This window comes from Drosophila obscura, unplaced genomic scaffold, assembly GCF_018151105.1.
Source record: "Drosophila obscura isolate BZ-5 IFL unplaced genomic scaffold, ASM1815110v1 contig_25, whole genome shotgun sequence".
Classification (NCBI taxonomy): domain Eukaryota; kingdom Metazoa; phylum Arthropoda; class Insecta; order Diptera; family Drosophilidae; genus Drosophila; species Drosophila obscura.
This window is the reverse complement of record NW_024542812.1, coordinates 570,787-598,259: the sequence shown is the minus strand read 5'-3', so window position 1 is coordinate 598,259 and position 27,473 is coordinate 570,787. Positions and strand designations below refer to the sequence as shown.

The 27,473-nt window shown below is 45.2% G+C and overlaps 12 protein-coding genes across 13 annotated transcripts; 5 read left to right on the top strand and 7 right to left on the bottom strand.

Annotated features, from left to right (window-relative positions):
- Window positions 1-1,095: 1,095 nt before the first annotated feature.
- Window positions 1,096-2,150, bottom strand: LOC111078305 (muscle-specific protein 20). The gene is made up of 3 exons (XM_022372911.2): window positions 2,040-2,150; window positions 1,539-1,871; window positions 1,096-1,434 (listed from the first exon to the last, which is right to left on the bottom strand). Exons 1-3 carry the CDS (start codon window positions 2,067-2,069, stop codon window positions 1,243-1,245), a joined length of 555 nt encoding a protein of 184 aa, XP_022228603.1. The 5' UTR covers window positions 2,070-2,150; the 3' UTR covers window positions 1,096-1,242.
- A 6,357-nt stretch (window positions 2,151-8,507) lies between these two features.
- LOC111078294 (glutathione S-transferase E14) lies at window positions 8,508-9,510 on the bottom strand. The gene is made up of 4 exons (XM_022372900.2): window positions 9,287-9,510; window positions 9,034-9,234; window positions 8,846-8,968; window positions 8,508-8,751 (listed from the first exon to the last, which is right to left on the bottom strand). The coding sequence occupies exons 1-4, from the start codon at window positions 9,434-9,436 to the stop codon at window positions 8,539-8,541; spliced, it is 687 nt and encodes a 228-aa protein (XP_022228592.2). The 5' UTR covers window positions 9,437-9,510; the 3' UTR covers window positions 8,508-8,538.
- A 1,130-nt stretch (window positions 9,511-10,640) lies between these two features.
- On the top strand, window positions 10,641-12,896 carry LOC111077674 (RNA-binding protein 28). The gene is made up of 3 exons (XM_022372034.2): window positions 10,641-11,829; window positions 11,897-12,152; window positions 12,214-12,896. Exons 1-3 carry the CDS (start codon window positions 10,691-10,693, stop codon window positions 12,820-12,822), a joined length of 2,004 nt encoding a protein of 667 aa, XP_022227726.2. The 5' UTR covers window positions 10,641-10,690; the 3' UTR covers window positions 12,823-12,896.
- A 40-nt stretch (window positions 12,897-12,936) lies between these two features.
- On the top strand, window positions 12,937-13,601 carry LOC111077679. Its single transcript, XM_022372039.2, has 2 exons — window positions 12,937-13,129; window positions 13,194-13,601. Exons 1-2 carry the CDS (start codon window positions 13,071-13,073, stop codon window positions 13,579-13,581), a joined length of 447 nt encoding a protein of 148 aa, XP_022227731.1. The 5' UTR covers window positions 12,937-13,070; the 3' UTR covers window positions 13,582-13,601.
- Window positions 13,602-13,604: 3 nt separating this feature from the next.
- LOC111078292 (NADH dehydrogenase [ubiquinone] 1 alpha subcomplex subunit 8) lies at window positions 13,605-14,669 on the bottom strand. The gene is made up of 5 exons (XM_022372897.2): window positions 14,587-14,669; window positions 14,373-14,536; window positions 14,018-14,193; window positions 13,869-13,959; window positions 13,605-13,805 (listed from the first exon to the last, which is right to left on the bottom strand). Exons 2-5 carry the CDS (start codon window positions 14,499-14,501, stop codon window positions 13,674-13,676), a joined length of 528 nt encoding a protein of 175 aa, XP_022228589.2. The 5' UTR covers window positions 14,502-14,536; window positions 14,587-14,669; the 3' UTR covers window positions 13,605-13,673.
- A 35-nt stretch (window positions 14,670-14,704) lies between these two features.
- On the top strand, window positions 14,705-15,583 carry LOC111077675. Its single transcript, XM_022372035.2, has one exon. The coding sequence runs from the start codon at window positions 14,751-14,753 to the stop codon at window positions 15,525-15,527; it is 777 nt and encodes a 258-aa protein (XP_022227727.2). The 5' UTR covers window positions 14,705-14,750; the 3' UTR covers window positions 15,528-15,583.
- Window positions 15,584-15,680: 97 nt separating this feature from the next.
- On the top strand, window positions 15,681-16,238 carry LOC111077680 (pupal cuticle protein Edg-78E). Its single transcript, XM_022372040.2, has 2 exons — window positions 15,681-15,783; window positions 15,842-16,238. The coding sequence occupies exons 1-2, from the start codon at window positions 15,772-15,774 to the stop codon at window positions 16,109-16,111; spliced, it is 282 nt and encodes a 93-aa protein (XP_022227732.1). The 5' UTR covers window positions 15,681-15,771; the 3' UTR covers window positions 16,112-16,238.
- A 67-nt stretch (window positions 16,239-16,305) lies between these two features.
- On the top strand, window positions 16,306-17,020 carry LOC111077678 (larval cuticle protein 4-like). The gene is made up of 2 exons (XM_022372038.2): window positions 16,306-16,408; window positions 16,474-17,020. The coding sequence occupies exons 1-2, from the start codon at window positions 16,397-16,399 to the stop codon at window positions 16,930-16,932; spliced, it is 471 nt and encodes a 156-aa protein (XP_022227730.1). The 5' UTR covers window positions 16,306-16,396; the 3' UTR covers window positions 16,933-17,020.
- On the bottom strand, window positions 17,008-17,942 carry LOC111077676 (isochorismatase domain-containing protein 1). The gene is made up of 3 exons (XM_022372036.2): window positions 17,739-17,942; window positions 17,448-17,657; window positions 17,008-17,385 (listed from the first exon to the last, which is right to left on the bottom strand). The coding sequence occupies exons 1-3, from the start codon at window positions 17,859-17,861 to the stop codon at window positions 17,092-17,094; spliced, it is 627 nt and encodes a 208-aa protein (XP_022227728.2). The 5' UTR covers window positions 17,862-17,942; the 3' UTR covers window positions 17,008-17,091.
- Window positions 17,943-19,227: 1,285 nt separating this feature from the next.
- Window positions 19,228-22,076, bottom strand: LOC111077666 (putative sodium-dependent multivitamin transporter). The gene is made up of 2 exons (XM_022372027.2): window positions 20,890-22,076; window positions 19,228-20,828 (listed from the first exon to the last, which is right to left on the bottom strand). The coding sequence occupies exons 1-2, from the start codon at window positions 21,869-21,871 to the stop codon at window positions 20,041-20,043; spliced, it is 1,770 nt and encodes a 589-aa protein (XP_022227719.2). The 5' UTR covers window positions 21,872-22,076; the 3' UTR covers window positions 19,228-20,040.
- A 1,169-nt stretch (window positions 22,077-23,245) lies between these two features.
- Window positions 23,246-23,976, bottom strand: LOC111077691 (UPF0545 protein C22orf39 homolog). Its single transcript, XM_022372060.2, has 2 exons — window positions 23,756-23,976; window positions 23,246-23,703 (listed from the first exon to the last, which is right to left on the bottom strand). Exons 1-2 carry the CDS (start codon window positions 23,825-23,827, stop codon window positions 23,305-23,307), a joined length of 471 nt encoding a protein of 156 aa, XP_022227752.2. The 5' UTR covers window positions 23,828-23,976; the 3' UTR covers window positions 23,246-23,304.
- Window positions 23,977-24,721: 745 nt separating this feature from the next.
- LOC111077690 (transcription factor Adf-1) lies at window positions 24,722-27,273 on the bottom strand. Of its 2 annotated transcripts, XM_022372058.2 has the most exons (4): window positions 27,038-27,273; window positions 26,762-26,950; window positions 25,200-25,484; window positions 24,722-25,133 (listed from the first exon to the last, which is right to left on the bottom strand). In XM_022372058.2, coding segments are annotated over exons 1-4 (780 nt in total). In that variant the 5' UTR covers window positions 27,039-27,273; the 3' UTR covers window positions 24,722-24,828. The 2 variants fall into 2 exon arrangements, with proteins under 2 accessions (XP_022227750.1, XP_022227751.1); XM_022372059.2 differs by having other exon boundaries at window positions 26,762-27,273.
- Window positions 27,274-27,473: the final 200 nt, after the last annotated feature.

Below are 27,473 nucleotides of genomic sequence, written 5' to 3'. Positions count from 1 at the left end.
GCAGCCTCAAATCAAAAATACTCTTTCTAAGTGACATGAGTATCATGAGTGCCAACTAGAGCCAAGAATATAGAAAATTGAACATTGCACATAAATTATATATCTGCTTCCGTATAAAGTTCAAACCAATAGTACGTGAATTAATTACGATTTCGATTGTATTCCTTTTTGGACTGCAAACTTCCCGACAAAGTGTTTATACCTCCTGCCAACAAATAATATGTACAATGTATTTGATTTATTTACCTCTTAAATAAATGAAGAAATCATGAGAAACAGCAGCGGAGGAGGACGTGGAATATGCTGAAAGCCGTCTGGCCTTTCTCATTTTTGGCACTCTCTCATAATTGTGGCACCTGCAATATACATATTATATATATACATATATGCACCGACATCCATAGGTATAGGTATGCTTATATGATAGACTCATTTCACGCCTCGGACAGGTGAGAATTTGATTTCGTTCTGGGAAATTCCTGCCTGAATATATGTATCTATTTGAATATATGTATATATACCAGATGTACATATATCGAAGCTACGTGCTGAATCGGCCCCTTGCTGACGCTTTGACCTCGACACGCTTCAGTGGAATTTATTTTTTGGGCTGTTTATGTTTTGTTTATAACGACGATATGATGATAAATATATACCCAAACCGAATATATATAAAAGTCATTTATAGAACGGACTCTTGCGAACATTTGGTGTCCGTTGGGGCAGGGTGCGAATAAATAAAGACAACACCCACACAAAGCAAAATCAAAAGCAAGAACACGATCGGAGAGCCTCAAGGTTATAGAGGTGATTGAATAGTGGTATGTATCGAAATTGAAATCGAAATCAAATTCAAACTGGTAGTGGGAATCGAAATGTGGGTTCTTTTTCATTACTTTATTGTAGTATATAGATTAACTTAGGCGTACGAGTATACATACTTAATATAAAGGCTCTTTAAGGGTTCTACAAGCCTTTGCGTTGCTTTTGTGTTTTGTTTTGTGTGAGTGATTTTTGTTGTTGTTGTTTTTGTTGGTGAGGAATATTTTTGTGTTTATGTTTCATATATAAATGTATGCATTATGTGTGTGTGTGTGTGTGTGTTTTCTTGTAAACCTAGCATACATATAGATATATATTGTGTAGAAAAAAACCAAAGACAGATAGACAGATGGTGGGGCATCTATCGTATCGTTCGTCCATCATCATCCTGCTTCCGTTCGCAAAAAGAAAAGCAACCGCTTACTTGCCGAGCAAGATTTTGCGGCCAGCGCCAAGGTTCTGGCCGGCCTGGGTGGCACCCTTGTTGGAGCCAGCCTGGAGACCGACAATGGTCTGGCCGGCCTTCAGCTGCTCGTCGGTGAAGTCGCGCTTGCACTCGTCGGCGGGCTTGGGGCCCAGGAAGGGACCCTTGAAGTCGGCGTGCTTGTAGGTCTGAGAACAACGAGAACAAGTCGCGGTCAATTATATCCACAGAGCAGGTGAGCAAGAGAGAGAGAGCAGAGATCAAGGATCAGGGGTCAAGAGGCAAAACTTACAGCACGGCCGAGGGCGAAGATGGTGTTGGTGACATTGGCAATGTCCTTCTTCTCGTAGAGATCGACGGTCTGGAAGACATCGATATCGGGCACGCCGTACTCCTTGAGGGCCTTCTGGAAGTTGTTGATGTTCTCCATGAACTTGAACTGGCCGCCGGAGGAGTTCACCTTGGGCACGGAATTGGGCGACAGGATGTTGATCAGCTTGCACAGCACCTGGCCGTCCTTGAGCACATCCTCGTAGGCCTGGCCGGCGGGGAACTTCTCACCAATGATGGACTCCACCCAACCCTGGGCCTCCTTGTCCATCTCGGGATTGCGCTTGCCGGCAATCTATGTGGATCAAGCGAGGATCAAACGAGAATAAACAAAACTTTAGTAACTGCCGCACAGAATTTTCTTTCACTTTTATCATTATTTTTCTATTCAGTTCATTTTGAAATTAGTTTTTTCTTTTTGCATTCTTTTAATTTTCTTTGTTTTTCCACTGCTGGTATTCACCTTGGCACGAACGGCACGTTCAAGAGACATTTTGTGTTGGTTTTTTAGGGGGGCTGTCGGTTTCTGTACTTCTCTAGAGCCTGTGCAAGCTAACACTGATGCCTGGCCACGGGGCGTATGCGGCTTTTAAAGCGCGAGAGAGCGCACTCCCGCCGTACGAGTATCGTTCAAGAATTTTCCAAAAATATATCCGAATTCGGAGTCGCCTGCGAGAATTCTGAGGCGTGGGCGTTCCCCTATACCTATACATCTTTTTGGTGCGATCAGGCCTGCTGCCCCCATGAGTCGTGCGTTATAATTTTAGAACATCATCAGAGAAAAGCAACAGAAAAACGAAAAATCCATCCATAGCACCAACAACAGCAAAGTGCTTAATAATTTTCAAACACACACACACACACACACACGCGTCTTGCGAGTGTGTTAAAGTTGTTCTAGTTGTTGCCCTCTAATTAATAGACATGTGTAATTATGTATGTGTGTACCCAAAATGCGTTGCTCATCTGCATTTTTTCGGACTCTTGCTCGGACACGGAGCCGGACAGCCCGCTGTCCTGCTGCCGTTCTGCGTTCGCTGTTCGGTCTGCGCGTGCATTTGTTGCTCGTAATTTCCATGCGATTGGCATGCATTGGGTCATAATTAAAAATGGCATTGGGTCGATTCGACATGGACACGCTCCAGTGACATTGTGACATTGGCTAAGGGAGTCACAGTCCCATTCGTGTGGAATTTTTCATCAGTTTTATTATGGTTAGATCCTAAAATGGATGCCTTTTTCTGGTTCCGGAACTGTGTTTATGCTTTTATATTCTAATAATACGATTTTGGAAAGATTTTTGCAACGCATAGATGGATCAATTCTATTTTTTTTAGTTTCGTATAATTCATGACCAAAAAGGATCTATCGTATAGCTATCGTATAGGATTAATTAGCCGTCAAACAAATACTTGTAAGAAAAAAATGTATGGTTTTCTCCATAGATTGTGCAAGTTGTATTCAAATTTGCTGATTATATTATAGCTAACAAAAACTAAATCAATATGATAGGGTATCAAAAGTTCCAGATTAGTTAATTTCCTTGTTTTTGTTTCATCTGAAACAAAATATGTACACTGAAGAGTTATTTATTAGCATTCAGATTTTACGTGGATTTAAATATATTCTTTTTGGTCTATAGATTTACTCTCACAAGCTTCCTGAAAATTACTCAAGAACCCATTCGAATTAAAGTCATTCCATTTCTCCTATCATTGGATTCGACAATCCAAATTAACATTAATTTATAACTATAATCTGTGAATACAACTCAATAGAAATTCACTGGGAATAACAGAATGAGAGAAGCATTTTACATTCAAAATATCCATGGCCGGAGCGGAGCTGCTTTAATGTCCAGACAATTAATTTGAATTATGCGCTGTGTGTTATTGAAAAACACTTTGTGTGGGGAGGGACAGCAAGCGACAGTACTGTCTGTTGCTGTCCAAAAATGTCCAAATGTCACGACAAGACGAAGAAGACACGACAAGGCTGCCGCGGCCAAGGGGCTCTAACACAGAATCGAGAGTACAAATAAACAGAGACCGGAGCCCCCATCCCCCACCCACCTACACTGAGAGTGGCGTGGCATTCGCGATAAACTATTCCTAGGGCGGATACAGTTTCGATAACACTCGGAACCCGGCAGACGTGCACGCAAAAGGCTCGACAAAGTTGTGCTCTGGGTAGTATTTGATTTGCTGCTTATTTCTGTCCCACTCCGAACAGGTGGACCCAAAATAGTGTGGCGCTGCGTCAGCATCGAAATTTTCCAGCCACCACGCCACGCCACGGTTTGTTTTCGCTCTCAGTTTCTTGGGGGTCTGGGTTGGTCGTCTCATTCTTTTATTTTTCTCACACTCGGGCCCCACTGAGACACAGAACAGAGAAATTCTCGGGCCATGGCGTGTTGGTTTATTTTTACCACCTCCTTGGCCCGCGGCGACGGACAACGGGAGGACTCTTCTTTATTTTTTAATGAACAAATATTTTTAACGAGTCGCAAAAAAAGAGACCATAATCATTTCGATTAAGTGAATTAAATTTGCCTTGGGCCATGGTCGTCCTGCTTTGCCTATTGTCTTTCGCAAATTTAATTAGTGCCCCGCCCAGCCCCGCAGATGTGTGTCAATCTTTCACACCAATTAAATTATTGTAATTTTATTGTGGGGACCGCACCGAATGGCGCTTTCCAATTAAATTACGATGGAGATATGCCAAACAATCCCGGTCCAGCCACCTGCAAATGCAATACAAACTGAATCTTTGCATCGTGGCCGCCTCTCTGAGATGGCCTGTTTAATGTTATATCCCCTAAATGGGTGAGCCGGTTCGCCGGGTCATGCATTCTCATTCCCCATACCCCATACCCCATCAACAGGACATCGTTGGGCGGCCTGCAAATTGCATGTGGGCGGCTTGTGTTTGCCTAGGAAAATTCGATTCTAGTGCGCAAACACATTCGGGAGAGCAGCAAGCAAGTTTATCCAGACGCACTTGACGCTAAATTCGTGGGGATTATTTTCCCATAAATCAGCATAAAAACTCCACAAAGGCCAGCGAAAGGCCCGACCGCCCCCCATCCCATCAATTCGATCCCCTGAAATGGCCAACAACCCAAAATTGGCCGACGCGTATCCCAAATGAAGTCAGGCGAAAATTAGGTCTTTGGGTTGGGATATAGCGGGGCAGCTGGAGCTGGAGCTGGAGCTGGTTGTAAAGCGGTTGCCTGAAACAGGATCTGGGCGGGGATCCAACCACTTGCTGGCATTTCTGGCGCTTCCGTTGGCTGCTCACAGTGGAGCAAGGCGGAGCGGAAACGGAAATTGAATCGAGCATTGTCCTGCCATCATTGTATTTATTAACAAACTGAAACGGCAATCGGGCCTGCGAGTGTCCGAGTAAGTTGCTTCGGCCCAGAATAGCAACATTATTTATTTAAGCCAAACATTTAATTGGAAAATCACGTCCAATGTCGTCATTTGGCCAACAGAAATAAACAGACGGCTCGCATTGGTCGGCGGGAATAGTCGCAGTTATTTATAAGTTTCCTCATAATTTCTGTAGACATTTTCCCTCATCGCATCTTTCCGATAAAAGCAATTAAATACATTTCACATTTTCACATTGTCCCAGCGCTAGCCAGCTAAAAGTTTTCGACAAAAGCTGAGTGCTGGGAATATTCTTTGCCATTATTCATACCTTCTGTTTACCATTTGCCCAATTTTGGCTCTAACAATTCAAGCGAAAATTGCGAACCGCAAACGGCAGAGCGTCTCCTGGAGCGACGACTTTTGGCTAACCTTTGGATTCAATTTACATTCGTTTATTGACACAATTTATTTGTATACCCTAGAAAAGTATATAGATGGCAAGGTAAAGCAGAACCGTATGAACTTAAATTAAATATGCGGTTATTAAATATAAAAAAAGTGAAATTACATAGAATTATCTTTGATTTAAACTTAAATGTATTCGAAATATTTACATTACTTTGTTTTCTTTAATTACCACACTCGTCGCAAATCTCTTGGTATACATTTTCATTTTTAGTTCCAATTGTAAATATTAGGACTCTTCAGGACTCTTTCTCTGGGTAACTTCATTCCAGCGTTGCCCTCTGCTCGGAATTAATAAATAAATATACTCGAATATCCCACCTGCCTGCCTTTGTTTTCATGAGAGTATTAATGAGTCTGCCAGACAACAAAATAAAATCGCCTGTCTGCCTTTTATTTGAAATTTTTGGCTCTGCAATTATTCCGATGCGGAATCTTTTGAACTTCTTTGTTGCTCGTTGGATGTTTGTTTGGTCTGTTCTATTTGGCTATCCCGCCTCGTGAATATCATTTACTTGAAGTGTCTGTCTGTTTAATCTGCAGCCGGGTAGGTCTGATAAATGATTCCGCCGCAGCGGTGGGCCGGCGCCCAACCTTCAGCTGAAACCAAAAAAGGTTAATTAGAAATTCAGCAGGACCGCAACAGAGATAGGGAGGCACTTAACCACAGCAAAAAGGTCTTCGTCTTGCCAGAATAAGTGTTGTGATGGGCCCAAAGGCAGGTGAACATAATATATATATTAAATGTGCGGGTATGTCAAGGACTAGCAGAAGAGCAGCCAGCAAACTCGTTAATCAATAATTCAACTGTGACTGGGCCTCCACTCAGCAAGGACTCTGGTCCGTTGTCCAACAACCCGAAATAAAATCAACAACAAATATAGCTACGAGTAATAATCGAATGCCGAGGCCGAGAACTAAACCCAAAATCGCTTGTCCCAATGGTAAAAGGCGAAAACTTTGTCAATATTTCAGCCTCACGCATGGCTGGCTGAGGTCCTGAGGTGGCCCCTGGAGTCGCAGAGACCAATCCTGAATGTTGAATGGCGAATGGAGAATGTCGAATGCCTTGGCCTAATTGAATTTCCCGGCTAACACTTTAAAGCTTGCTGCCGGGCTACTTAATAGCCGCTTGTAATGAGATTTCCAGGCACTCCCACACAGCCCTCGTCTAGCGAAAAACTTTCCATTTCAACAAATTGACTGACGGGGAGCCGACTTCAAAGCAACATTTTCACTAAATCAATTTGCACAAAGTATTTGCCAGCCGCCTTGGATTCGAGCAGCTTCTGGACCATTCTTCTGGCTCCCCAGTCGCTGGCAGAGAAAAGTTTTAGCTGGAACAAAAGTCGTTGTCTGTCATGTCATCCGTAACTCGATTTGTAGCATGCAATGTGTGGCACATTAGGGTTCAGTTCTGAGTCCTGAGTCCTGAACCCTGAACCCTGAGCCCTGAACCAGGCAGTTCCAGTTTTTTCAGCAGCTATGCTAATTCGGCGCCCATTATGTGCCTAATTACAGCATGTACGATATTGTACCGAATGTCAAATACCCATTGAGTTATAAAGTTTTCTTTCTGCTTCTTTGGCTCTGTAAAAACAATTTCCTGACATTGCTTACAAGCACACAAAATGAAATTGGTTGACATTGCTCCGCTGTTAAACATCCGACAGTTGGAACTGTCTTCTAAGTCGCTTCATGCGAGTACTGGCTTCAACCCGAAATGAATCCAAGATACTCTGTCACTCGGCGAGTACCCTGTGGGAAGGGCTGCCTGCCAGTTGTCTGCTTTCAATTTCAATTGTTTTCGCAAAGTTTTTTCCTTGTAAATGCTGCACGTAATTTATTCGGAATGAAAAAGTATCTGCCAGAACGCATTCAAATTTTTTGTTCCTATCATAATAATAACAATAATTACAATTTAAATGAATTTCATCTTTGCCCAGCACAAAAAATATATGCCAGCCACCCACCTTATTTTTTGGTAGCAGTTGCATCATTCGGTGCGGTTCGCTGTGACGATGGAACGCCAATAAATAAATTCGTTCTTTGGGGAGGCCAACGTGGCCTTTAATCAAATTCAACGTGACATGCAAACCATTAAAAATATTCAGGAACGAGCAGCATTTTCCCGAGTCGACGCGAAGTTCCTCTTTCCCACTCCAAAGATTGACTGATAGGCTAGACCGAGAGGAAAGGGTAAAAATGAATTTCAATTCGCTGACCTGACAGTGCCCAGGTATATATGTATTTACTGGCATGTGTAACTCACATATGACTTGCAAATCGATGCAAATCGGAGACCATAGTGGGTTATACTCTCCGCCAGAGAAGAGCAACTCCAAGCGGATGTGCTGCGGGGTCCAGTTGCAGAAAGCTAAAATGTCGGGCCATCAGAAAATCTGTACAAAGGGCAGGTTAAATGCTGCTGAGACAACGCTGAGGAAAATTGAAAAACTTGCAGAGCGAAAAGTTTAGTTTGCTGCGCGTGCCACAAAAAGCAATTGCAAGCCACGCAGCTCCAGTTGCTCCACTCCCGCCCGACAGATGACAGCGAAAAGTCAAACCAGCGAAAGCGCTGCAGAATGATGAGAAAATGCAGCGACCAGGTGCACGTACCCATAAAGTGGTCGCGATGCCCTGCTGGGAGGGGGAATGCGTGCTTTAAACTTTTTTTGAGCTGGGTGTCCTGGTCTCCGCCGCCGTGGCATGGCATTGAATTACATGTGGTGGGCACTCAGAACTGGGTAGAGCAATTAGGGCCGCCGCCCACTCAAAGGATTACCCATCTCAATTTAGGTGTACTCGATACGGCTATTAGGCCGGGATATGCTGTCATTAGTATGTCAGACCCAGAGCCGCGCCACCAAATATTTGCCAAACATTTGAAGTACAAACTGCCGCCGGATCCCAGTTGGTTGGTCAACAGGCTGCTCCAACCAGCTCTCCATCCGAAGTGTAGGGGCATGCTAATGCGTTGGTCTTCCACGAAATTAATTTGAAATCAGCCAAACGTATGTCCATCCCCTTCAGCAGCAGAACAAACATCGAATTACGAGTACACCCCCCTTCCACAGACATGGGGCTGAGTAAACACGCGGTTTTAATAGTCATTAATTTCTAGTCCGCAGCTGTGTGGGAGACGGGGAACTGAAAGTCGCCGATCTGCTCCATGGTCTGACGCAGCTTTTCCAATCCCGTGCAGTTCGCCGCATAGGCGTCCATCTGCTGCATTGCGGCAAACCAGCGCTCCAGCCGTGGCCAGCGCGACAGGCGAAACATGAGATGCACCGTGCTCAGTGTGGTCACAATGGATATGTCGGCGAGTGTCAGCTGAAAGCCACAAAAACCAACAGCGTTGAAACTCTACTCTCCTCGTGATCGAATCACTGCCAGGGCAGGGAATCGCATTAAGTGCTGCGGTTACCTGGTCGCCAGCCATGTAGTCGTGCCTCTCCAGATACTGCTCCATGATGCCATACGCCTCGGTCAGCTTGCGTTCGTGATAGCCCACATCCACATTGGCGAATCCCTTGCGTGCAATTTCCGACTGTGAACGAGAGTGAATGAGAGCATATGGCTGGAGGCTGGAGCCTGTGCAACTACGCAACGCACCATGAAATCGCTATCACGACGGAACAGGAAGGAACATTCGAAGAGCAGCCGATTCAGCACCTGCATGCGGGCGCCGTGCTCCTTGGGCCAGAGTGTGCCAGCCACATCGAACTTCTCCGCCAGATGGATGAGTATGGCATGGCTGTCGGTCAGCACAAGTTCGCCGTGGACCAGCACGGGAACAGAGTGCTGGGGATTCACCTGTGGATCGGACTGTTATCAAATATAACTACACAACATTTTCATGGCTTACGGCTAAGAAATCTTTCTCGAACTGAGCCCCCTTGAAGAGATCCACGAAACGGAGCTCAACGTCAATGGCCAGCAGCCTGATTAGAATCAAACAACTGCGAACCGGCGGACTGCGATCGTCATAGTAAAGAATCGGCTTGGGTTCAGACATAACGAATAGATCAGGTAGACAAACAAAGAAAACGAAACGATCGTGTTCAGAGCCGAAGAACAACTAAGAAAGAATCAGGTTGCTGCTCACAAGATAAGCTGGGATATGTACATACATATGTATGTATGTACATAGTAAAAATACGTTTGCTTCTTTCGGTCCGAGAAAATTATTAATTTTTAATAAACAAATATTTTTAACCGAATCAATTTTCTATTATATTTAATATTTATTAAAATAGTTATTCACTGAATTAATCATTGATGCAGGAATTTATACATGAATTTTACATAAATCAAATTAAACGATTTTTGCGCCCACTTTGCAGTGTTGGATAATATAAATATATTTGCATGACAACCACAAGACATAGCTGTATTTGCCATCAAATATGGCCCTAAAATAGATAAAAATATATTTTAAATAGACAAATTTCCGTCTAATATATATAAGCAATTTTCTAGCCAGTACTGGCTTTAAAATTTGAAATCAAATTTAGTGCTGGTAAACCGCCAAAATCCAACAAAATATCGATATTGCTTCTCTCTCAAGACGTGGTGGTTTTCAAAATTTTCGTTTTATGCTCTGGCTGTGTTTTTTTGAACCTTATTTTGTAAACAATCCAATTAAAAGGAGTTCTGAAAACTAACCAAATCTTGTACAAAATTTATAAATGAATTGGATAAAATTACTTGTTTAGGGCTGAGAGGGCTAACTATCTAGTAATATTAAACCGAATTTCAAAACCGAGAAATATCAACGCATCTTGTCAGTATATGTACGGTATATTAATGGTATATTTCTGGGGTATTTTTGGGATCACAATGGAAACGCAAAAACGAGTCGGGAGAGAATTTTGAGTGCTCGCTTACGACTGGGTCATGGCAAGGTATGGCCCCAGTATTAAAACGGCCAAGCTTTTTTAAGGGCCTCGTAAGGAGCTCAAACTGGCCCCGAAGGACTAAATGTATCGTGGGAGCCGAAAGCTCAAAATAGCCCACGGTGAGTTATGTGGTGAGGTGCGTTTTATCCTTGAAAATTTCGGATTTTGTGACGTCATACGTCACACCTCATATCCTTGCGGCGCAATCAAAAGTTCAACTTCAAGTTCTAAGCTTGACTACCGCGAAATTACAAATAAATAAAAATAATAATTTTACGGTATATTTATGGTATATTTACGGTATATTTCTGGGGTCGAGGCGGTATATTTTATCGATAGTACCATAACAACAAATCCCACGTGCGGCGCAAATGGAGCTAAAAAAAATGAAACCTCTGAAGGATGCCACGGATGAATCCACACCCACACCGAAGGAAGCAGGCGAGGACAAGTCCAAGAAACGTCGCAATCCATTCAACACACAGCGCCTAAAGGAGGAGAAGGAGCGGAGACAGAAGAAGCGCGCTCGTCTCATTGTCCGGAATATCAGCTACAAATCCACGGATGCCTCACTGCGGGAATACTTCTCCCAATGGGGGACACTGGAGGATGTACACATACTAAAGCGAGGCGACGGCAAGCTGGTCGGCTGCGCCTTTGTGCAATACGAGACCATAAACCAGGCCACAAAGGCTATACTGAAAACCAACGGAAAAGATCTGCAGGGAAGAAAGATATTTGTGGACTGGGCGTTGGGCAAAAATGAGTATTCGGCCAAGAATCCCAAGGATGAGGAGCCGGAGGAGAAGAAGCCAAAGGTGGAGATTAAAGACGAAAGCGAGGAGGATGAGCCCAAGGTGGAAGCTAACGAACAAGCAGCCATTAATGATGACAGTGAAGAGGCTGAAGGAGAATCGGACTCTGACGCAAATGATGATGAGGCAGGCACTGAAGGGTCCGGTGAAGATGACAACGGCGATGATGATGATGATGAAGATCAAAAGGAAGAAAAGGATAAACTGGACATCGATAGCATTAAGAAGGAGAAAGTAATATCCAACGATGTCCAACAGGGCTGCACAGTTTTCATCAAGAATGTCCCATTCGATGCCGAGGACGCGGACCTGCGGAAGGTGTGCCGTAAATTTGGGCTCGTCAACTATGCAATTATCAATCGGGAAGCGGTTTCTGGCCACTCCAGGGGCACGGCATTTGTCAAGTTCAAGGCCAAAGAATCCGCAGATCTCTGCCTGCAGGCAGGGACTGAGTTCACGCTGATGGATGAGGTGCTGGATCCGCATCCAGCTCTCAGCAGAGATGAATTGAAGAACAAGCAGTCGCGGGAAAACAAGGATGATGACACTGGCAAGGATTCGAGAAATTTGTATCTGGCCAGAGAAGGCCTCATCATGTCTGGCTCTAAGGCTGCCGATGGCGTTACTGCCTCGGACATGACGAAGCGCCATGAGCTGGAGCAGATGAAGACTCAAGTGCTGAAGAACTTGAATCGGTAAGCCTTGTTTGCCATTCCCCCCATTCAGATCAGATCTTTTTTCAACCGTTCGCCATTCTTGCAGATTCGTTTCGCGGAATCGTTTGTCCATACACAATCTTCCCTATAACTATGGCGACGAAAAGCTGAAGCAAATGGCTCAGACCTACACAGGCTTCCGCCCCCATGAATGTCGAGTAATGCGCGAGCACAAGATCACGCCCGAGCATCCACAGGGCAAGTCCAAGGGCTTTGGTTTCATCTCCTTTGAGACGCATCAGAGGGCATTGGCTGCACTGCGTAAGCTGAACAACAATCCCAACATCTTTGGCGCCCAACATGTAAATATTTTCCATCATAAAAGCAACGATTACAATCGAATGATTTCTCTCAATCTTCCAGCGTCCCATTGTAGCATTCAGTATAGAGGATCGTGCGGTTCACAAAATCAAGGAGAAACGCGATGAGCGCTCCAAACAGAATAATCCCACCTATCAGACCAAACTGCAGCAGAAGAAAGAGCGTCGTCAGCAGCAGCGAAGTGGGCAGCAGCAGACCAAGGAAAAGCCACCACAAGCGGACAACAAGACCAAGCTGCAGAAACACATCAAGAAACTGGAGGCCACGCGAGCGGCTAAAGCAGAAGGCAAGGAGAAGGAGCAACAGCAGCTCACCGACGCCCAAGACTTTGAGGGGGCGGCCGCCAAACCGGGAACTGCGTTGCGTATGCGCTCCAAGAAAAAGATTATGGAACAAGCCCAGGAGCACATGAAGCGCGTGAAGACCGAGAAACGCAAGACCAAGAACAAAAAGATACGTGAATCCCATCTGGCGGAGAGAAAGGCCGATAATCGGCCCAAGCAGGGACGCAAAAAGGAGATGGATGACCTGAAGCCCCTAATCGATAAGTATAAGAAAATGATTACTGGCAACCAGGATGGCGGCGGTGTCAAGGGTATCTTGGGTGGTAAAATTAAGAAACCCAAGCGCACAAAGTGGTACGCAGAATAAGCTTCATCCTGTCTAGGCTAAGAATAACGTTAGCAATAAAACTGTAAATGAGAAACCCAATCCAGGTGCCTCCTCAATCCTCAGGTAAATGTCGCCATTTCTCCATATGAACATCTGCCGTATAGGCCGCCCTACAAGTCAAGAGATTCTACCTGTCCAATGAGGTATATATATTTGTAAGACATGGTCTGCTCTTCAGTATTGCCTAGCAGTGTCTGTGAAGCGTTTCGAGCGCTCTAAATTTGAATATGGCTCCGCGTGAAAAAGTTGAATTTGTTTTGGTGCGCCTGTCGTATGTGCCATATATGTAAGTACCGATAGCCCAGATGGCAAGCTTTGCGAAATGATCACTAAGCAATTCCCATCCACAGCCATCCGTTGTATCCACGCATCAGTTATCAGATTAGAAAACATCCTCCAACAGGATCAATTATACAAGTCCGTGATTGGTTCGAGCATGTAATGCTAAGGGAACATTCGAAACTCCCACCAGGTGTCAATTTGCGCTACTCCGAGTGGCGCATCATCACCGGAGACGTGGACCTCTTCAAGGTGCAGGGGTGCTGCTTCGACAAGATTATGCTGGTGCTCGGCGAGGAGAACATTTCATGGGTGTTCTATAACAACATTCCAGTGCATCGACGCATCGAGGGAAGTGCCTGCCTGCCGGTGAGCTACTGCGGCTGCTGCCTCAACAATCAGTACTTGCACATTATGGAAAAGATTAAGCAAACTCTGTCGAGAACGAAAGTGCGATAAAATAAAATAAAATCTCATTCGACTACTAATGGAAACAATAGTTTATGTTAAGATGAACGCTTTCAATTTCACTATACAAAAGCGGCGGCTGTCTACTCCAGCCAGTGGAAGCGGGAGCCGTACTTGGCTGGTGGCTTGGGGTAATCCTCGGGCAGGCCGGGCGTGGCATCGGGATACGATTTGATCTCCTCCTTCTTGGGAGCCTCGCGGGCAGAATGAATGACCTGGGTAATACATTTTTACGTGTTACATGTGCATAAGAAATATGCTTTTTAGGATTATCTTACTTTGGCCCTGGAAAAGTAGCCATAAGATGGACGCTCCCAGTCAAAGTTATCCTTCACACACTTGTCAAACACACCTTGGGTCTTGCGGCACCTTAAATAAAGTAGCGAATGATTAGCATTTATCCGTACCAAGAGCGCCGTAAACTCACTGTCCAAATGCCATTGTGCCGCTGCTCTTGTCCAGGCAAGTGGCGTACTGCATAAACTCCTCATGGCAGGTCTTCTTCACCTTGCGGAAGAAGTTCAGGGCGCAGCTGGTGACGGCCTTTCCCTCCCCCAAGCAGGGACGCGGATCGTCCAGCTCTTGCCTGCACAGCATAAACTCCTGAAATTTCCATGGGAATTAAACGTAAACAAACCCAGAACGGTGGGGTTTTGAGGTTAGGTTATATAACTGAAGCGGACCAATTTCAGTGTCCCGACTGCTCCTAATTAATCTTTTAGTTGCACAGCAGCTAGGCACTCATATATAGAACTAATGTGAAGTAAGTTAAATGCACTAACGTTATTTTCCTGTTCGCATTGCTTGCCCAAATGGAAGGCGCCCGCACGCATAGCCGCTGATGAAAGATTCAGCTCTTGGACATTGAGCTCAGCCTCCTCCGGCAGCGTTGTGTTGTTGGTTATGACCATGGCGAAGCTTCTCTTCTTCCCGTTGTTTCAAATGTCTACAATGGGCCGTTTAATTGATATTAAATTAAAAATGTTTCAAATTTACTTTTGCCAAACACAACAGCTGTTCAGTGTGACCGCGTGCTTGTCGCCTGACCCTCCGAAATATACCGTAATACACCAAAAAACCATTATATACCGTAAATATACCTACGATGTCAAAATTTATAAAAATAAAAGTATTTTGGATTTCAAAGTACGGCAGTTACAATGATTTCCTATATTTCATATTTTCTTATATTTTATACCGCCACTGCGGATAATTTAAAGGTTCTCAACTACCAGAACTCGGCAAAGACAATCGTTCAAGACCTCATAGACAACTGGCAGTCCCCGATTGGTTACCTGGAGAGTCGCGGTTACCTGCCCAAGGATCTTCAGTACGCTCCCGACCTGAATGTTGATAATGCACAAAATAACGCACCCCAAGACTTGCCACAGAACGAAATATCCAAAAAACAGTTCCAAGAATCTGCCTCCGAAGCCGAAGCCAAAGCGGAAAACGATCGACTAGTCCGCTCCTTTGACAAGCAGAATTCCGACGACGTGAAGAAAATGTTTCGCAGGCTTTTCTCATCAGAAAATGACGATACCATATCCGATGAACTCAAGTCCAAGCTGGACGTATCCTGGGACATGAATCAGTTGAGGGCCACTGCCCGCAGGGAAGCCGAGAAATGCTATGAGAAATTCTGCAAGAAACGCACACAGAATGATGCAACCCATCCGACTGTCACGGACGAGCAGTTTGATTCCGATATCGATGCGGAGATAGCACAGCTCTATCCCTCTGTTCTACCCAAAAAAAAAAATAATGTCAAAAAGAAGGAAGTGATGGCTGCCACGCCACACAAGAAACCCTACCAATTAGCCAAAGGATTTGGCAAAATTCTGTGCAACCGTCAACTAGGAGATGCGGCGATGTACAAGCACTTGTATTCAACAGCCCAAAGACAGGAGCAGAAGGCCGCTCAGGGCACGCAGTGACTTGTTTAATTTGAAATAAATTTGTTTAGGAAAAAGGCAACCAAACGACTATTAAACTCTCTAGTTAGGGGGGGAGGGCTACCGAGGCACGCGTCACCGCCAGACTCGATTGAGACGAAGCCAATTTCATATTCATTAGCAGATGCGATGGATGCAAACCCGTTTGGTAGAGCAACTTTGTCACAGTATAAAAGGCGGCCGTCCACTAGCTCATTGTTTCACATCTATTTGGTTCACACTAGAAATGCTGAAATATGTGAGTGGGAAGCTGAGGACAAAATGTTCGACCAAACTAAACATTTCACACTCAACAGACTCTGATCTTTGCTTTGGCTGTGGTGCTGGCCAGCGGCACCAGTGACGACGATCGCAATGCGGAGCTGCTTAAGTCGGAGAATCTGCAGAATCTGGACGGAGCCGGGCAGTTTCAGCACGAGATCGAGACCAGCAATGGCATCTCGGTGAAGGCCCAGGGAAATGTGAATGGCATACAGGGCGAATACTTTCTGCCGGGTGAGGATGGAAAGCAGATCCGTGTGACGTACACCGCGGATGCCACCGGCTTTCATCCCCACATCAACTGATCAGCAGATCACCAGATCAGATAAATGACCTTGACTATATATACATGGTACATATGTACATATTTATGAAATTGTATCTGTTTGTTATCAAGTGCAATTAAAACGTTGGCAGCATTTTGCTCCATTTAATTTATGACTTCACGGGCGGATCTGCCAGCACAACACTCTCCCAACTGGTTACACAGGAATTTGGAATTTCGGCACTCGAGAACGATCGATTGAAAGTATATAAGCCTTAGGCCTTGTTTCATTGACCAACAGTTTGCTTTCACAGACATTTTCAGAATGTTCCAATACGTAAGTGGAGGCTGAAGCCCCAACCCAACCCCGCTGTATGTTCATTCAAAGCATTTGTATCCCAGCTGGCCCTAATCCTGCTGGCGGCTGCCGCTTGCACTGCCATCGCCACCAACACCAACGCCGACGACGATGCGCATGCCCATGTGGAGAAGCAGTACAAGAAGGAGGACGGACACGGAAAGTTCTCTTACGGCTATGACATAACCAATGGCATCGGTGCCGGAGAGGCTGGGGACGAGCATCAGGTCCATGGCGAATATCACTTCACCTCCAAGGAGGGACTGCCCGTTAAGGTGTCGTACACGGCCGACGAGAATGGATATCATCCGCAAGGTGATCTCCTGCCCACGCCACCACCCACACCAGAGGCCATTCTCAGAGCCTTGGCGTACATCGATGCGCATCCACGCAAGGAGGAGCCACCACGCCCTGTTCATCCCCATTCCCAGCCACGGTTGGTTCATCCCCAGCCAACGCGTCCCCATCCAACCAACCCACAGCCAAGCCGTCGGCACCACTGAGCATTCCAGAGTGGTCCATCGTTCTGCTCTTCTCCGTGGAGTCTCCACTCCGTTGGCGCGTTCAAAAATTAAAAGTTTCCAACGCAAAACATTTCGTTTTTATACAAATGCATTCGAAATCACGAAAACAGGATAACAAAAGGACAAACAAGAGGCGGCTCACAACTTTGCACTGCCCACCGGCAGACCGGCACCAGTGCGCGTCAGTTCCATGTCCACCGAGGGCTGACTGACCAGCTTGCGTATCACATCGAATTTGGCATTGTTCTTATCCCGGACAAGATCGAAGATTACGCTCTCACTGGTGGTTATCACACAGCCTGCCTGCCGCAATCGGTCCAGGGCCAAGTCCCGATCTTGGTTTAGCCGGGAGGAGCAGCAGTCCGCCACAATGTACACGTTGATGTTCTGCTCCAGAAGATCAATGGCGGTCTGCTCTACACAGATGTGTGACTGTCAAGGGAATGGATAGGCAGTTAGTTTACGGATTAGGCTAAATTTGACTAAGAACCAACCTCCAGTCCGTACAGGACCACATCCTCCGGCTTATCGCTAAATATATCCTTGATTACTGACTTCACCTCGGGGGTAACCATGCTGAAGAGCGTCTTACCGGACACTAGCTTTGCGTGGCTTACATCCAGCTGGGCCACAGTCTTGCCCAGCTTCTCCGGATAATGTTCGGTCACGATCAGTGGCACATCCAGAGCTTTGCCCGCTTTGGTCTGCAATGGAACTTGGTTAATCTCGACAGCCCCGCAGATAAGAGCGCAGTCCGATGCCCAGTCAAAGTTCAAAAAACTCACCAGCTTGTCGACATTCTTGATCATGTTGTCGAAAAGCGGCATGGCAGGCCGAAACTTTTCCTGTATGTCGCATAGCAGGAACAGGGTCTTCTTCGGATTAAGATGACAGCGTCGCAGGGCCATATTTGCTAATCGGAGGATGTTTATTTAATTTCTGATTGGAATATTGCCTATTAAATTTGCAGCGAACAGCTGACTACCAGGGCGGAATGATTAACGGTTTACTGATACACTTTTGCCAACTATCGATTAGCTGCTATCGATATGGCGCGATCTTCGTCTGATTTTTTGAATAGTGTGAGGCAGCTCAAGGTTTTTATTAAACTTACACCACGAGAAGATCACAGTGCTTCGTGAAATGGCGTCGCATCGAATTCAGTATTATTCACAGTATTATTGAAATTTTAAGCTACATTTTGAAAATGATTTCTTATTGTTGGTTCCCTATCGACTGCCAGTAGCAGGAGTTTATCTATTGCACTACCTAATCAGTCAGAGAATGCTCGTGGATATCCGCATATATTCGCACTTTGTCCCACAACTATCATTTTGACTTTTATGAGTCATGCAATATTTTATCTTTTCGATACTGATTTAAGCCCTAAAGCGACTTACAGGCTTGGAAGACATCAAAACGGCTTCCAATGAATCTCTTCCCCAGCTGACTCGAGTGACCAATGAATAAAAGCATGCCAATCACGTGATCTATGCAATAATCAATGGGTATCGGGAACAATAAACAGACAGCGACAAGTCGATTTCGCCGATTCATCATGGGGGCATGATTGAATATGGAAACTTCCTCTTCCCAACCATGGAGTAGAAAGTTCTCTGCTAAATATAATAAGCATAGAAAAAAGTGTACCGATTTCTATTAATATATTTATCTGCTGGTTTAAATACCCTAAAATCAGGTGGGGGGGGTAACCGAACTTTGGCTAAACGGGTTTTGCGTTTGCTGTTCTTTTCTTTCATATTCTTTCGGCAGTGACTTTTGGTGGTGTGGTGAAATGTGTGTCATTCTGAATTGGTACTTTGAACCCTCGATCAGAAAACTTTCCACATCCACACCAGAGACACAGACACAGAGACAGCATTAGAAAAGTTTCAATTAACGTTAAGTTTACTATTTCAATTGGAATTTGTTTATGGGCAAATCAATTGATTCACATGGGGAAGGCAACCTTTGACGTCTCCAATTGCCAAACGAATTGGCTCTCAATAAGACTTTGTGCCCGCATGGCTCAACGCAATAGAACAGCACAGCCAAATTGCAAAGGTAAACCGGACAACCGGAGTTACGACATTCAATCCAAAATAGAAACGAATGGCCAAGGGAAAGCCTCACGCAATCACCGCTGATAGCGAAACAAATTTGCTTATCGGAAGGGAAGTTCTCTGCTCTGCTCTGCTCGACTAATCGGGATTTATAGGTGCACGCGTTTCGATTTGGAGAGTCTGTTTTGAGAGTGGGTAAAACACATTGCCATATCATTGAACACTTCGTTTTAATAGTTTTTTTCTATTCGCTAATACAAATACATAGTATTATTCAATAATTGGTGGCGACACGACACAGTACGCATACTCGTACTCGTACTCGTATCTAGTATTGTATAGTTTTGTACATTTGTGTATATAGATAGATATATGTATATGTATGTGTTTGTATGTATAAATAGGTCACAAATTGCCCAACCTCTCGCACATAAATCGGAACATTTCAATAACTATTAATAGGGGTGTCCACTGTAGTCCATTTATAAAACCCTGATATTCACCCGAGCTACTCTCGGCTTATAAAATATATACCTACACGCAGTTAGATTATAGAAACCCTGAACTTATTGTTATAACTATATATGTTTAACTGAACAATAAATAAAATTAAGTATATTGGTAAAAAACGAATGTTAGGCATTGTGACTGTCAATGCTTGGCATTCAGAACAAAAGGATCGGCCAGCACTTGGTCGGATTTCAAACGAGTTAAGGGGTTCCCAATATATAACAATCTGTTGATTATGCCAACGAGGTAGTAAATACATGCACATGTAGGCGGCAAGCGTGAACATATGTGGCGCTGTAATTAACAATTATTATATGTAATTATTTCTCTATGGAAGACTCTGTAATGGTCGCATCTGCATGCTGGCTTTGTTCACACAGGTCACATTGTTATGCACTTTTAGGTACGACATTCAGCATTAGTAATTAGACCTAAAACCCTACGACTAAAGCGGTTTTCTGAGTAGGTGAGTGATTTTTTCAATAGATTCTACTAAAGCTATCGCGACGGCACACTATTGCTCTGTTAGTTTGGTGAATGTCTCATCCTGGATGGACTGGACCCGTTCCTGCTCTTGGCGCCGCCACCGGCGGGACAGTACAGGAGCAAAGAGGTCGTAGTCCAGCTGCTTGCCGTACTTGTCCAAATAGATTTGTGAGTTGTCCGCCCATTTTAAGTACGTCAGAACTCTGCTGGCACTGTAGCCAATAACCAAAGCGATGAGGAATCCGAGGACACTGAACCACATATAGGAGAGGCGGTAAAGCCACATGTACTGCTGCTCTGGGGCAACCGGACTGCTCTCGGTGGCCAGGCGTAGAGCCTCTGCGACAAGAGTGGTGGTTGTGGTGTTTCCACATCCTGAAGTGCTGAACGAGAGCGTCTGTGGTTGCGGTTTGGGTCCACCGAAGCCAATGAAGAAGGCAAAGACTAGCGACAGCATGAAGCCCAGGAGCACGCCGCGTTGATTACTGCGCGTCGTGCAGACTCCCAGTGTGAATACTGCCAGCAGAGGTCCACCCACGACACCAAATATGGTAAGCGAGGCCTGTAGGACACTGCCCAGGGAGCCAGCGCCGAACGCCAGGCCAATGCAGATCAGGCCATATATAAAGGCCACAACTTTGGTGGGCAGCGTGGACTTGGAGTCGATTAGAGTCCGCTTAAAGATGAGCTTGTACAATGGCTTGAGGTAGTCCTCCAAGGTCACGGCCGACAGAGACGTGACTGCTGATGAAATGCTAGACAGGCTGGCGGAGAATATTCCCGAGACAAAGAGTCCACACAGGCCGGGATATTGACCTAAGGCAACAATAAATCAACTAGAGCAGAAGCTATGGATATAGATGTCCAGACAACTTACCCATGGTGTCCACTGCAAACAGAGGCATCAGCTGATCCCGCGACTTGATGCGTCCCTCCAGCAAGGGATCGCAGTCGCGGTAGTAGTAGAAAATGGACAATCCACTGAATATGGTGCTGAAGCTTAGCAGCCCCAATATAGGTAGATTCCACCAGAGCGCCGACTGAGCACTCTTCAAGTTGTGGACGCTCAACAGCCGCTGGACCTGCGTCTGATTGACGCCATAGAGCGACAGATAGGTGACCATGCCGCCAATGATAAGGCACCACCAGGTGTGCCGCACCGTTGGATCAAGTGAAAATTCGGTGAACTCGACTCGGCCACGCTCCGCGGCCACCTGCCATATCGCGCCCAAGCCGCCAGCCTTTATCCCGCAAACAGCTATCACCGCAAAGATGGCAGCGAACATGAGAAACGACTGAAAGACGTCCGTGATCAGAACCGCTTTGAGGCCTCCCAGCGTCGAGTAAAATGTGCAGACTAGTCCAATAACCAATATGGCTGTATTCCGCGATATGCCGGTAACCGCCTCCAAGGCCAGCGCTGGTGCGTACAGTACTATGCCCATGTAGAGGATCATTTGAATTGTGAACGCCAAGGAGGCACACAGACGGGTGGCCTGGCCAAAACGACGCTCCAGGTACTCGTACACACTGGTCGTTTGCATGCGATAGAAGACCGGCAGAAAGATGTAGGCGGCAATGGGCGTGCTGATCCAATAGGCGATGTTTATGACACAAAACATGGTCCCGAACTGATACGATTCATTTGAGACGCCCATCAGGGAGATGGCGGACATGAAGCTAGCCATCAGGCTGAAGGAAACAGGGAACGTCGTCATGCTCCGGTCCGCCATCAGGTACTCCTTTGTCGTCTTCTGCTTGCCCCCCGTGTACCGATAATAGATTCCAATCAGTGCCGAAATGATCAAAATGCTTATCAACACGGCCGCATCCCACGCATCAAACGTTCCCACAGTCATGGTGCCAACTTATTTCGTCACGCGAGTGAATTGATTTTTCCACAACACACAACAGCCGAGGCTCCTCCGCGTAATGACCTTTTCCGTAGTCAATGGTGTTCTAGCGCGCCACAAACCGCAAAGTACGCCGTCCGAAAACAACAACGTGCGCTCGCGAAAATAAATGATTTGAACGTCCGTCCGTTTGTTGTTTTTATTTCGTCGTCCATGAGAAACTTAACCCACTCAGCACCCCTCTATTAAAACAGATGAGCAACTTGAGTTAAAACGTGGAAGCAAATACTGTTTTGATAGGTTTTGTAGTTCCTCTTTACTTATAAAAAAATATTATAAATATCTTTCACCTGAAATGCGTAACAAAAGTTTCAAGTTTGATAATATTCGTGCGTAAGCTGAAATAGTGGGTCGACAATGGGCTAATTGTTATCTGTCCATGATCAGAAATCATATTCCTCGATTTTGATATTCGCTTTAATATTACTAGCAAGCAAAAACTCTCAGCCCTAAACATATCATTTTATCCGATAGATACATAAATTTTCTACAAGATTGGCAAGTTTTCAGAAGTCGTTTTTATTGGATTATTTACATATTAAGGTTCAAACAAAAACAACATAAAACGAATGTGACGTCGTTTTGTGGCGTTGCCAGACTCGTGCACTTCGTAGTTACTGCGGGCTGCCATACCATGATATTTTGTGATATGAAATTCGTCAATTTTGATATTCAGTTTAATATTACTAGCTAGTTGGACCTCTCAGCCCTAAAAAAAATAGTTTTATCCAATTCCTCAATGAATTTTGTTTAGGATTGGCTAGTTTTCAGAACTATTTTTAATGGGATTGTTTAGATAATAGGGTTCAAACAAAAACGGCCAAAGCATTAAACGTAAATGTTGACTAAATGAGACGTCAGTGTTGCTGGTCAACCAAGTTTCTTCTATGCGTATGAACTTTTGTATACCTTATTCCTTTGAATTGATGTTAAATGTTTTGTTCCAAGCTCCATTGAAACATTATTTATGATTTTATCATAGATTGACATGTTTTTTACCTCTTAATGCATATGTTTGTGTTTTATATATACACTTATCCCGGTTCTGATACCTATTATTGGAACCCGTGAGCTGCAAAAATTTCGTTACTATCCTGAAAACAGAGACTGAGTAGTTTCTGCATTAATTGGAGCCTGAAATTACAAACAATATCTCAAGTCCATAATATCCATTTTCCCAAGGTATGCAGATTGTTGCTCATGCCGTGCCAAAGTTGCTCAACAATGCTGCTACTTCATTTCCCCATGTTGCTGAATTTTTTCCCATACACCAATAATACACTATCGAATCGATACATCGAATCTTTGTGAATTATCGATGTTCAGCATATTTTTTGTACATCTACATGACAACTACATACGTATGTATACATTTATTTTCACATGATTGCACACAGCGAACCCTTCTCATCCTGCGGCTCACTGAGGCCAGAGAGTTCTTTTTGTTTAAGCTCTAGATACGTGTTTTTATTGCGCTCTTCCAGCCATTCCGGCAGAGGCTTGGCCCAATCTGCTGGCGGCTGCTTGCGCTTCTCCCAAATGTTGTTGGCATAGTGCGCCCGCAGTCGGGTTTGGCGGCGTTCCTCCTCGCTTTTGACGACAGCGGCACCGGCCGCCACATCGTTGCCATTTGATTGATGATAACGTTCGCAGTTTTTGTAGTCTGTCAGCCACTGGGAGCAGTCGGTGTCCTTGCCGAATATGAAGTATTGGTGGAAACGTGCCTTGAAACTCGTGCAATCGTCGTACTCATCCTTGTACAGATGACAGGGTCGGATCTAAGGGAGTTATCCATTAGTTTTCTGATCATTTGCAAAGCCTGTTACCTACCGCCCACGCATCATCTAAATCTGTTTGGTTTTTTGGATCTTTTGTGTCAGAATTTTCCTCTTTCTTGCCCATTTTAATTACATAAAAAATTCGTGCACCTCAATCAGCTGGTTGTGTTTATATTTTTGGATGTATGGGCTAGAGATGAGGCGATGTCGCACTATCGCGACCGGCATGAGCCCGATATATAATAAATTATAATTTATTAGAAATAATTTTGGTTATGACCACAAGGTTATACTTTTTCTTGGCATCAAAACCCAGATAGTAGTTTTAATTTTAGATGGCCCCTTGGCCAACTTGATGGAAACAACATTGTGGTTAATTTTCAAATCTGTTCCGTCTTTTAATACAAAATAATTGCACAGTAAATTGATTGCAATTGAAAATTGTTAGCAACGAAAGTTGCTGGCAACTATTTATATTAAGTATATCCATATAAAGATTGTAATATGCGCTCACTATGTAAAATGGTTTTTAATGACGTACTTGTTTAAAGCATTTCAAAGTATCTCTCAAGCGTTTTCAGCATATTACAACAGAACTTAAAAAAATAATATAACGTATCTGCAAGTACTTAATTACATCTAAAACCCGATGGCAAGTTACAACTAAATCGTAGTCAAAAATTTACATCGCCGCGTAGGAAGTGCTTCCCATTGTTGTTTGACAAATGCTACGCATAATTTTATAATCGGTTTTTTTCATCATTGTTTTTGTTTTTACAGAGCTGAGAACTGGGCACGAATTGAATCGATCCTGGGGGCCAACTAAGCATATAAATATATATATGTTTGTCTACGTCTGGGTTAAGGGAAGTACTATTATGATCTATATATGTATTTATATATATTTGCCGCAGGGCTTAAGGTCTAGTTTTAAACTTTAGTTTGACTTTTAATAGTTATAACCTAGAGAAAGTAAACGCGCACGAATCGCAAGCGTTCGTGTGTGTGTGTTTGTATGTGTATGTGTGTGTGTGTGGGGGGTGGCTGCCAGTTATTTTGATCTCAGGACAAGACACTCTCCAATTGCAGCAGCTGAAGCAGTTGTCGGTGACCGCCGCCCGATAGTTAGTACTTGTTGTGCTGGGCCAGTAGCTGCATGTCCGTCAGATACTTGATGATGTGCACCTTGGCCTCGGCTTTCTGTCGCACGCCCAGCGTGTTGAGCATGTCTGTGACGACCATGCCAAACGACTGATCCTCAGCGCTGACCGCCTGGGAGACAGTGTTCTGGAAAATCTTGATGGAGTTCAGCATGTTGTCGCTGTGCTCCTCCTCGCCGCGCTCCCGCTTAAGCGGAGGCTCGTAGAAATATGGCTTCTGCTCCTTGCCCACCGTAGTCGTCAGCTGTGCATCACTGGTAACAGTGATTTCTGCAAATAATTTCGCAATTTAAATAACTTTCAAATATACATATGGTAGAAAGTCGTCAATCCTACCGTGCGGATGGGTCAATGCCCCTGCCGAGGTCGTGGCGCTGCCATTGAATGGCTGTGTAAAGATGTCCACCACGGCCTGCTGTTGCTGCTGCTGTTGCGGATCAGACACCTGGTTGCCCTGGCTGCCGTTGGCACACTTTCCGAGCAACGACTCCCGGTACTGCCTGATGGAGTCCACAAGGAATTGCATTTGTTTGAAGTAGCGCCAGCGCGATTCCTGGCACAGCTTCATCTCGCGTGCAAACTTGTCGCGCAGACTCTTCCATCGCTTTGTACATTTTTGTTCTGTTGGGAAACATGAAATTAGTTTATTTCTTCAATGAAAATGCATAGTAAAAGTCCAGTTCCAGGTCCCCCATCAAGCCCCCACCAAATACTACTGACCCCGGCGGGTGGTAGCAATGTCACTGCATGTGACAGGTGGGGAGGGAAAAAAAGCATCAAATCACAAACCAAAACAAACCACAAAGCGTCGCGACGCGTTGCCACTGCTGCTGCTGCTACTGCTACCACACACACTCACACTCCTGCAATTATGTAGCAGCTGTTGAGCAGTAGCAGAAGCAGCAGCAGTCGCACCGCAGCAGCTTCCAAGCTGCGTCAGCAGAGGCGTTGACGTGATGTCTGACGGTGACGTTACTGCCGACTTCGACTACGAAGTCGGCCCACCACCCACTGCCAAAGACGAAGGAAACCTGTGGCATTGTCTAATTGACTGTCCCGGCTTAAACTTTTCCATGTTGAATGTCTTGCATAATCCGTGGAAAAAGCTCACAAAAAATGCGATAAAAGTGCATCATATATACGAAAATTAAAATCTTTCGATTAAAAATACGAACAGGGAGGGTGGAGTGGGGATGGGGGTGGTTGTACGGTAAATTTTGTTGGTATACTCGTGAAAAAGAAACGAAAGCTGCCTGGTCGGTAGCTGTTTCTGTGTGCCGTTGTGTTTTCGCGTGTGTGTGTGTGTGTGTTTGTCAGCAGATGCAGACGAACGGCGCTGTGGCAGAGTACAAAAATAAACGCCAGCGCAAGCAGAATAACTGCGAGTGCGACAGAGACAACTACTGCGACGCGACGGCAAAGTACAGCAACTTCAAAAATATGGACTGCGCACACTGCCACAGAGGCCTTTTACACCGACAGAGAGAGCAGGGGCGGAGCTAAAGATTCGAACGAGGGTCGTTAAATGTTGAAAAACTACCCCTGTTACGCTGGCTACGCTCCTGTAATTTCTTAAACCGTCTCTGTCGCCAACGTTCACTTTTGCGTCGTTTTCTGTACACTTACACTTGCTTGCCATTGCTGCTGCCTCTCTGCCACCGCCTCCGTCTCAGCCACTGTCGTCGTCGGCTAGCTCACCCTCTGTCGACCCCCTCCACCTCCCCAACCCACCCACCGTGCAGAATTAATCAATTTTGTTGTTGTTGGGGCACCACCAGTCGCGACGTCTCTGCCCCATACCGTATCTCTAGTGAAATATACCACGGACCGACCTGGACCTGGACCTGGGACTGGGAGTCGAGTCGAGCAGTCGTCGGACAATAACGAATTTCACTTACCAGGCACTCCGAGCGTTTCGGCGATTTGTTTCCATGTCTGGGCTTTGCGGACAAAGTGTTTGTAGTTGTAGTGCGATCTGTCGTAAATGACGGGATTCAGTTTGACAGCCTCGATGAGATTCAGATCAAACTGCTGTTCCAAATTGGCATCCAGCTTGTCCATCTCGATGGCAGCCGTTAGTGTATGCACTGGGGACGGGTGGGTAACAAGACTTGAGTTATGGAAGCTGACCACTCGAACTCGTTGGAAGGGGGGCAGGGCGGGGGCACACTCACTTTGCTTCTTACGCTTGCTAATTGTTAATAAATATTTGGCGCGAACGCACGCTTAGTGTTTGTTTTTATTCCGAAGGGGGTTTCTTCTCCGAGGAAGGAACGGAACGTCGACGTTTCAATTTTATTTCTCAGTCGCTGCCAACAGTGAAATTTTTTCCCAAGAATGCAGTAGCAGCGCGTGAAGCAAGCAGCACAGCTCTAGTTTGAACGCAACGCAGAAATAAAGCGAGTCGACGTAGACGGCGGCGCTGCAGTCTGCGTTGAAAACGGCAGAATATTGCGCTCTCTCTTGCTCGTGTGTGTCGGCCGAGCAGTCTGTTGCTAGCTCTCTCCCACTCGCTCAATCTCCGGGCAGTGTTGGCAAATGCCCAAAATAGAGATGCTCGTGATGACGAAATATCACGACAGTGACCCGTGACTCTTACAAGTAGTTTCG

Bases quoted from the DNA above. Each gene is read 5' to 3' on its own strand.
- LOC111077691 (XM_022372060.2), bottom strand. From the start codon at position 23,827: ATGGGCAAGAAAGAGGAAAATTCTGACACAAAAGATCCAAAAAACCAA. The intron at 23,704-23,755 runs GTAGGTAACAGG...TAACTCCCTTAG, and splicing joins ATTTAGATGATGCGTGGGCG to ATCCGACCCTGTCATCTGTA.
- LOC111077679 (XM_022372039.2), top strand. From the start codon at position 13,071: ATGGCTCCGCGTGAAAAAGTTGAATTTGTTTTGGTGCGCCTGTCGTAT. The intron at 13,130-13,193 runs GTAAGTACCGAT...TCCCATCCACAG, and splicing joins CTGTCGTATGTGCCATATAT to CCATCCGTTGTATCCACGCA.
- LOC111077676 (XM_022372036.2), bottom strand. From the start codon at position 17,861: ATGGCCCTGCGACGCTGTCATCTTAATCCGAAGAAGACCCTGTTCCTG. The intron at 17,658-17,738 runs GTGAGTTTTTTG...GTTCCATTGCAG, and splicing joins TCAAGAATGTCGACAAGCTG to ACCAAAGCGGGCAAAGCTCT. The intron at 17,386-17,447 runs GTTGGTTCTTAG...TTCCCTTGACAG, and splicing joins TGGTCCTGTACGGACTGGAG to TCACACATCTGTGTAGAGCA.
- LOC111078305 (XM_022372911.2), bottom strand. From the start codon at position 2,069: ATGTCTCTTGAACGTGCCGTTCGTGCCAAG. The intron at 1,872-2,039 runs GTGAATACCAGC...TGATCCACATAG, and splicing joins AACGTGCCGTTCGTGCCAAG to ATTGCCGGCAAGCGCAATCC. The intron at 1,435-1,538 runs GTAAGTTTTGCC...CGTTGTTCTCAG, and splicing joins TCTTCGCCCTCGGCCGTGCT to ACCTACAAGCACGCCGACTT.
- LOC111077674 (XM_022372034.2), top strand. From the start codon at position 10,691: ATGGAGCTAAAAAAAATGAAACCTCTGAAGGATGCCACGGATGAATCC. The intron at 11,830-11,896 runs GTAAGCCTTGTT...CCATTCTTGCAG, and splicing joins GTGCTGAAGAACTTGAATCG to ATTCGTTTCGCGGAATCGTT. The intron at 12,153-12,213 runs GTAAATATTTTC...TCAATCTTCCAG, and splicing joins ACATCTTTGGCGCCCAACAT to CGTCCCATTGTAGCATTCAG.
- LOC111077675 (XM_022372035.2), top strand. From the start codon at position 14,751: ATGATTTCCTATATTTCATATTTTCTTATATTTTATACCGCCACTGCG.
- LOC111078292 (XM_022372897.2), bottom strand. From the start codon at position 14,501: ATGGTCATAACCAACAACACAACGCTGCCGGAGGAGGCTGAGCTCAAT. The intron at 13,960-14,017 runs GTGAGTTTACGG...ACTTTATTTAAG, and splicing joins GGCACAATGGCATTTGGACA to GTGCCGCAAGACCCAAGGTG. The intron at 13,806-13,868 runs GTAAGATAATCC...TGTATTACCCAG, and splicing joins GCTACTTTTCCAGGGCCAAA to GTCATTCATTCTGCCCGCGA.
- LOC111078294 (XM_022372900.2), bottom strand. From the start codon at position 9,436: ATGTCTGAACCCAAGCCGATTCTTTACTATGACGATCGCAGTCCGCCG. The intron at 9,235-9,286 runs GTAAGCCATGAA...TCCGATCCACAG, and splicing joins TCGAGAAAGATTTCTTAGCC to GTGAATCCCCAGCACTCTGT. The intron at 8,969-9,033 runs GTGCGTTGCGTA...TCTCGTTCACAG, and splicing joins GTCGTGATAGCGATTTCATG to TCGGAAATTGCACGCAAGGG.
- LOC111077690 (XM_022372058.2), bottom strand. The intron at 25,485-26,761 runs GTAAGTGAAATT...GTTTCCCAACAG, and splicing joins CGAAACGCTCGGAGTGCCTG to AACAAAAATGTACAAAGCGA. The intron at 25,134-25,199 runs GTAGGATTGACG...AATTATTTGCAG, and splicing joins GGCATTGACCCATCCGCACG to AAATCACTGTTACCAGTGAT.
- LOC111077666 (XM_022372027.2), bottom strand. From the start codon at position 21,871: ATGACTGTGGGAACGTTTGATGCGTGGGATGCGGCCGTGTTGATAAGC. The intron at 20,829-20,889 runs GTAAGTTGTCTG...TTGTTGCCTTAG, and splicing joins GTTTGCAGTGGACACCATGG to GTCAATATCCCGGCCTGTGT.